Raw genomic sequence first — 7,924 nt, 5'->3', positions numbered from 1 at the left:
ATCAACATGACACAGTAGAGATGAAGTCCAAATTTATAATGTAATAGAAGCCGCCTGTAACTATTTCTTCGAATGTAATCTTTTAAAAATAAAAATCGCTAGAAAGGATTTTCCTTTTATAGAAATCAATCGTTGTGATCTGTGCTTTACCGAAATCGCTAGTAGCAATTTTCATCATGAAAATATTTAAAATTTTAAAATCTAAAGATGATAGGAAACAATTTTATTAGATTCTGACATAGCACCATATTTAATGAATTTACACGATACATTTCAATATAGAAAATAAAATAGCCACAAACACAAGTGAAAAAGTTCAAGTGAAATTAAAGTTATAAATAAAAGCAATAATGTAAAAGTCTAATTATGCATACCTAAATCAATTTGACCAATTTATGGTTTCAAATTTATCAAATATATATCATCATAAAGTTAATGATTTTTTTTTAACAAAAAGGTAATGCCACTAAAGTTTTATTTCAATTTTAAAATTTTAAATCATAAATTCTAATCATAAACCCTAAACTTTAAAAAGAAATAAAGTTACTAATTTAAAAGTTAGCTGTTTATCTTTATCCTCATTCATACGAGAAATATGAAATGTGAAGGCGACATGTGTAATCAGAAAATTGGACTAACTGCGTTACTGCAAAGAGACTAATACTAGCATAACACATCAAGGAGAAATTTATAAAGATAACGATCTATAAACTACGTGGGGACCCTACCTGCATGGTGCATTTAAATTTGACAAATCTCACCCAACAACTAGCTAATTAATTTCATGATTTGTGGGAGACCCCGTGCTTGGCCTTCTATACAAGAAAACTACAATCAAACCACCATATAATGTAAAAATACACATGGCAAGATCTATTGCATAATCTACCAACATCCAAAGATTTCAAGATTGGATAGGAGACATCCAAAAAGTGATGATCATGGGGATAAAGTGCAAGCATGAACCACCTGGGAAATGCACCGAGAAAGCCTCATGATTCTTGAATACCCAACACTTACAGTTTTAACTGCAGTCCTTATTTCAGCTACAAGGGATGGTGACTTCTGCTCCCCACTAGCAGCATCATGTATCCGGCAAGGAAGGATACTTACAGGATAGACCCCACTGCTTGGAAACATTTTGTCAAACTAGTCAGTGTCCTTGGCATATAAAGCTTATCTGATTCTGTGGTACTATTTTGGCCACACACAAAAAATGTAAAAAACTAAAAATAGCAATAAATTTAATTACATAATATGAACGCTGAATCACTCGGTTTGTTAAGGCGGCCATAACATTAGATCATACCAAAATAATAACATAAAACAACAACAATGAAATCTTATCCCACCATGTGGAATCGGCTACATGAACAAAAAAATGTCATTGTGCCCTATCATCATGTATCGTGTATGTAATAAGATTTTTTATACATAGATTTTGCTTGACCACCAAATGTATAGAATATTTTCAGCAAGTATGAATTATGAAACATTATTAACAAGGATGATCTTGGATGAATAAGACATTAGATAACTAAAGCACAGAAGGAGCAGGATTTACCATCTCAAGCACGTCATATCAAGGGTTACTTTCACCTTCTTGCCACTACGAAAGTCAATAAAAAATAGCAGCAAATCCAGCTTCTCATCTACAATATAAGGAAACATTATATCAGAGAGGAACTCTAGATTTTGTCCTTATCAATATCAGACAAAATTAGCGATCATATTCGAAAAGTCATTAAAAATAGTGCAACTTAAGTTATCTACTGTGGCGAAAAAGTAATAGTACCCTATTTTATCCCTCAAATTATACATTTAACATCACAATAATTTTCCAGAGATCACTGTCACCAGACTCAGATTCAATATCATTAGACAACAGGTCCTTTTTGAGCCACTAATTCCGACCTCCATAAAGATGGTGGTGTTTCATATCTTTCTAGGACTTACTAAAATTAGGTTTTACTATGAAAATTAAAAGCCTTGTGTTGCAGGGAAGTTTCAATAAGCTCTGCAGACTAATATGATCATGTCTTCTCCCTGATCCCCATCTCTCTCCTCTCGATTTCAATAATTTTCCTCCCAGTCTATTTTTTTTGCTTTCGCTTTTTCTTAAATAACTATTCAAATATTGTATGCTGCTCCAAAACGATATTGAAGTTTCTTCAATTTTGACCAAGCAAAAATATTTACAGCTAAAAACCGGAAGAAACACAAGACACCGAGAATCAACATAAGCATGTTAGAAAGGGGAAGGCAGGAACAGTTTTCAGACGAACATTGGAACAATTCCCAAAGATAATTTAGGATCCAGCTCTATAGTTCAAAGTAATGCTGTAAGGAGTAGAAACTTGCTCACCTGATTGAGAAAAGAATTTTGCTTCAACCATATTTGTAGTCTCTATCTGAGCTAACTGAATCTCCTCAACCACATCTAGCAAATTACTCAACAAAGAACTTGTTACCTGCATAGAACAACATAGTGAACAGCAACATTATGGAAAACACCCCAGTACTTAGTAGTCAATTATTTAATGGTTAATTGGAAACAATGAGTGCCATTGTTAATTTGCTATTTGCTTGCTTTGCATAATTGCATGCTAAGTTGTTATATGTGCATACAAAATTTTTCCCCCTTCTTTGGAAGATATTATTAAAAGGGATGCAACTATCTATTCATGTAACATACTCTATCTAGTGAAATAAGGCTTTCTGTTGTTGTTGTTGTTATTATGTTTTCTTTTCTTTTCTTGTTAAAATATTTTATCCTATCTAATAGTCCCTTATATTCATTTGACTAGGATTGGAATCTAATAACCTAATTACCAGGATAAACAGAGGTTAGTGCTTTGCTTTTTGAGGCCTACCATACATCATTCAATCTAGTATCCTATAATCCTAATGTTAAGATTCTATATTCTATCTTTTCCTCCTTTATACACTTCACATGAATGTAAAAAATACACAGATAAAACAGACATAACAAGAAAGAACGAACGGCCATTGTCTAACTTATTCTTAACAAGGACACAAATATGATATGACAAGCTTACATACAAATTAAATGAACAAAAAAGTACAAGCACATTGTGTGTTGCGCATAATTTCATGAAAAGCTAGAATCCAACATCAAATGGAAATGGCAAGATATGCTGTTCAACCCACTCACATACAACCATTAGTGACAGCTTCAATACACTTTTTTATTGAAAAACAAAGGATAAAAGAGAAGGAAAAAGAATTGAAGTTTCCATGCTCGTTTGAAAAGAAGCAACCCAAGCATACTCTAGAATATTTACTTTTTCCTATTTGTCAGCCTCTATCTAACAGTTATATACTAGTAGGTATAGGTATAAGGGGTTGGATTTTAGTTTTTATAAAACTCCTGCGCCATCTGAAGCAATTTTTGCATATCTAATGCTCTGGGTCAGTATTTGGGTAGATTTTCAGTAATCCTGGTTTTTGTACCAAAATAAATGCAGAATTCTAGGATCTCTCTAGCTTCTTCACCTTGCTTGCCAACAAGAATGTCATTTGGAGTCAGAATCTAGTGCTAATTTTAGCCAAATAAGGATATTCTAATTCCGAGAACTCATCCTTAAGAGCAAATTTCATAAAACAAATATCTGACTGGATCACTAACACCACCACCATCATCATCAACAACAATATAAATAGAAAATTTTATCAAAAAAAAAACGCTTGTGGAGATTGGGATAATTTGACTTAGAGAAAATAAATAATTAGTGATGGATATGGAACCGAGAAGGAAAATATGAGAAATTCTACTCCTACAGAAATAAACTTGCTAAATGCTAAGGCAAACAACATATGAAGTGAAGTAACTTACCTGTGTTTCTTGCACCAAATCTTTTGTATGAGCATAACTTTTAGTGGTATGAGGATTTAGGACAAGCATAAATGCAAAAAGAGCATCCATGTCTGGAAAGGTCTGAATACCAAAAGAAGAAATAAATAAATAAAAGAGATGGAAAAGGTATGTTTTACCCATGGAAGAAAAGAAAAAGATATGATCACATAGTGAAACAGTGTAATCATGTATCAAGCTACCTTCACAATTTTCATATCATTCAATTTACTTGATACTATTATGCTTGTTGATGGACAATCGCTTACTGTGAACCTACACATTTCACCAAAATAAATAGTCACGTACAACACTCAGTTATCATATAACTCCAATACAAATATCAGTAAGGATTTAGGAAGCAGATAAAGATCCAACAAACCTCTGAATAACATAATCATAATAGTTGAGAAAAACTCGGTAACTACCCTCCACAAGCTCAAAACCATCAATGTTCCACAACTAAAATACAAAAATGTCAATTAGAAGAATATTTTATTTAAAAGCATTCACAAGAATTACAGAGACTTGAAAGACCTGCAAATTCTGGAATATACACTTGCACGATATTCTCCTCTTCAAATAAAGATGAACAGATCTTATGGTGTCAGCAAAGCTTTGATGACTTTCCATCTTGCAATACGTACAAAAGTACTCTTTTAAGGATTTTGCTTTCCAATCTAAAATTTCAATCTCCTTCCTCATTGTGGTGAGACTAGAAACCTATCATTATCCAATAAGAGGTTCATAATTATCATGAAACAACAAACAAACCTTTCATAATCCATTGTTACTGCTGCATCAACCAACTATGAACAGGACTATGAATAGCAAGAAATGGAAAACACATCTTACAAGAGATTATTCATGCAAAAAATACAGAAGACAACTACATGTTAAATAGGAACTGTTTTAAGCATAATTCACAAACGACAAAGAAGACCTACAAAGTGATTACCAATGTATTCAGTACATTATTTCATAAAAAAAAAAAAAACACTTTTTTATGTAAATCATTTCTCAGATATAGAAATTTGCTTGGACAAGATTTTGGAAGGTGGAATAAGATTTGTTTTTTTTTAAAACAAAAGGCAGTTCCCTGCATTTTATGAAAACTAGAAATAATTTCTTCCCAAAATAATTAATTAATGAGATATGCGCGTAAAAGAGAGATGAAGTACGAGAATTTTGCAACTGCATATAGATACAACACTACTACTATTCATATAAAATCTCTCATAAACTCAATTAGTCAGGCTATCTATTATATATGTGTTTGAGTAAGTGAGTGTGAGTGTGAGTGTGATTATATTTTAAAATAAATAAATAAATAAAAAGAACAGTAAAGAAAAGAAAAAGGAGAGAGGTGGAAACACCTGAAACTTCCCCCCAGAATTGAGCAAGATGGAATGGAAGTGGCTATCACTCCCTTGATTTATAGCATCATGCTTAGACAAACCTGGAGTGCCACTTAATTTCATCATTTGAAACTCCTGGAGTCCACTGCTCAACTGTAACTTTTTCTGTGAATAATGAGAGTGCATGTCATCATCTGCAAGGCATTGCTAGAAAGCAAACATGATTGAGAAAATACCAGTAATCTCTCACGCTTAATATGCATTAATTGTAGTTTTGCTTTCCCATATGCTATATTGAACAGCAAACTTCTTGCTCCCACAAATCTACAAAACATTACTTTACAATGCCAATAATCATTAACCCAAACAATTTCATAAAGTTACCTGCATCAAAGAATATAATTTACATTTTTTAACTGACTCAGTCAAACAACATAAACATACCTTTTATGCCCAACAACTTTCAACTGGTCAGCTGTTTTCTGGAAGAACAACATCAATTATGTTGACAATGAATAGAATATCAGCCTTTGATACTGTCTCAGGTGAAGTATTATGTTATAATCACTATAAAATCATTAAATGTAAGCTTGATCAAAATGTATAACTAGAAAAGTGAAACCATCCAACAGACCTGACAATGAATTTCAGAACAAAAGGCATCACAGATGTTAACTTTCTGCAATTGAACCAAAGTATCTTCCAGCATGCTAATCTAAAAATTGACGTAAAATTTGAATGAATTATTTTATATGATAACCAAATAAGAGGAAATTTAGGAGTGTTATAAATTTTGGAAAGACAACATCCACAAGTATTCAAATGATATCACTTTCAAATTCTACAGATGTTTTATGAAACTAAATTACATGAAAGTAAGGAACATACCATTCTCAAATTGAGCTTATCAGTTGAAGGAGAAAGCAACAGGTTTGTAGCACATGAGAAATTTTTTACAATCTGCAAGGCAACTAAAATATTAAGAGGCAATAGACTCAACTGATTTAACCCTTGAAATAAAACAGTGATCATACATCAGCCCATGTTTTCCTTGTTTGATTGTCCAGCTTCCCTTTTTCACTTCTCATAACACCTGTTTGCTGCAAAACCAATTGTTGGTCACTCTTCAAACCATTATGGAGCTGTGGACTTGCGTCAATCCTCCCTGATTCATCCATGATCTTTCGACCTCTTAGCATCTCAAAAACTTTTCTTTTCTTCTGAGCAGAAATCTGGGCACTAAAATCATCTCCATCTAAGTTGCCCTCATGAGACAACTCTTGCATATTACCATGGCACAATCGTAATTCTCTCAGGCGCTCTTTCAGGGAATTCATCGATGGAGTTGACACTTCTCGGATACGATTGGTCGCATCTATAACTCCCTTAGCGGGACTCTTATCCTGTTTCCTTTCCAATACACACTATAAGTCACTCAAATACCAATATCAGTATAAATTGCAAATCAACAAGCTCTAATAAGGGAGATGTTATTGCCATTTTGCTCAAAAGGTTCTGGAAAAAGAGGGTAAGTTTTTCAGTTTAAGAAAACATGTTCTAGCTTTAGGAAAATTGTTCCTAAACTAAGAATTAAGATATATCTTCCTTTCCCTCTCCTTTCCTTCCAAAACAGCCAAACCTTTCAATTCTAAATCTAAATCAACTACTAACACAAGATGCTCCTTACATTGATCAAAGAATCAGCAGTTCTAATCGAAGCATCAGCACCAATACCAATACCAGCACTATTGTCATCATCGCCTTTGCTGTATACAAAGTCTTTTTCTGTTGATGAACCATAAGGGCTCCTGTTTGATATCTCCAAGAAAGAAGAGGCATCTTTGCTTCCTTCAGCTGAAATTGCACCTAACGAAGGAGACATTCTGTCATAATCATACCTAAATGGATACTCTTTATCCTCCACCACAGTCATGTCGTTTGAATCTCTAGCTCCACTCGCTGAATCACCGTCACAAATCTCGTTCCTTGCGTCGCTGAGCGTCATGAAGCTTCCTTCAGTAGTACTAGTAACAGCAGGGATCCAATTCTGGCTTGGCGTTCTGAGATCATCGGAATCTGACCTCGCGAGGCTCCGATAGTGCATTGAGAACGCAGTTGAATCCATTGTGACATCGTCGGAGAAACCGGGATCAGGACCCGACAACCGTCCAGGTTCAATGAAACTAGCCAAAACGGGACCGTGAAAAGCTTCTGCTGCTACAAAATTATCAATAACTGAATAGTTTCATATTACACTACAATTCCTATGGCAGTTACACGTACAGTTGGACTGCGATTATCACAGTTACGAAAACAAAATTACAAAAAAAAAAATAAATAAATAAATAAAGAGATGCAGTTAAGTAGAAGAGCCACAGAAAATAAAAAAATGGCGAATCGGAACTTGCCGTCGTCATCGGTGGAAGCAGTGGCGGTTCTGAGAGGAGAAAGAGGCGACGCGATTGGTCTCAGGAAGGGGCTAGAAACGACGTTGTTGTGGTCATCGAGCGGAGGAGTTTGTTCGGCGTCGTCGGAGGGGAAGAGATGGATGGAGGTGATCTCGTTGTCGGCGAAGCTGACGCGGCGGGCGGTTTTATTCACCGGCGCGGCGGTTCCGTCTTCCGTTTCGGTGTTGCCAAGGGGCTCCATCGCAATTTGAAATTGAAAACAGTAGTATACTCTATAGTCTATT

The 7,924-nt window shown here is 34.5% G+C and overlaps 1 protein-coding gene across 3 annotated transcripts; it reads right to left on the bottom strand.

Moving 5' to 3' along the window:
* Positions 1–613: 613 nt before the first annotated feature.
* On the bottom strand, positions 614–7,918 carry LOC107458421 (uncharacterized). Of its 3 annotated transcripts, none has more exons than XM_021127698.2 (15): positions 7,641–7,918; positions 6,920–7,449; positions 6,267–6,656; positions 6,121–6,192; positions 5,867–5,947; positions 5,677–5,714; positions 5,469–5,556; positions 5,251–5,397; positions 4,412–4,597; positions 4,257–4,336; positions 4,078–4,150; positions 3,857–3,958; positions 2,366–2,471; positions 1,565–1,652; positions 614–1,126 (listed from the first exon to the last, which is right to left on the bottom strand). In XM_021127698.2, exons 1-15 carry the CDS (start codon positions 7,879–7,881, stop codon positions 940–942), a joined length of 2,409 nt encoding a protein of 802 aa, XP_020983357.1. In that variant the 5' UTR covers positions 7,882–7,918; the 3' UTR covers positions 614–939. The 3 variants fall into 3 exon arrangements, with proteins under 3 accessions (XP_020983357.1, XP_052107814.1, XP_052107813.1); XM_052251854.1 differs by having other exon boundaries at positions 6,267–6,635; XM_052251853.1 differs by having other exon boundaries at positions 6,920–7,443.
* Positions 7,919–7,924: the final 6 nt, after the last annotated feature.

The sequence above is a fragment of the Arachis duranensis genome, chromosome 7 (assembly GCF_000817695.3).
Source record: "Arachis duranensis cultivar V14167 chromosome 7, aradu.V14167.gnm2.J7QH, whole genome shotgun sequence".
Classification (NCBI taxonomy): Eukaryota; Viridiplantae; Streptophyta; class Magnoliopsida; order Fabales; family Fabaceae; genus Arachis; species Arachis duranensis.
The sequence above is the reverse complement of the archived record's forward strand: the minus strand, read 5'-3'. Positions and strand labels throughout refer to the sequence as shown.

Bases quoted from the DNA above. Each gene is read 5' to 3' on its own strand.
- LOC107458421 (XM_021127698.2), bottom strand. From the start codon at position 7,881: ATGGAGCCCCTTGGCAACACCGAAACGGAAGACGGAACCGCCGCGCCG. The intron at 6,193-6,266 runs GTATGATCACTG...GTTGCCTTGCAG, and splicing joins CAAGGAAAACATGGGCTGAT to ATTGTAAAAAATTTCTCATG. The intron at 1,653-2,365 runs GTGAGCAAGTTT...CTTATATTGTAG, and splicing joins AAAATTCTTTTCTCAATCAG to ATGAGAAGCTGGATTTGCTG.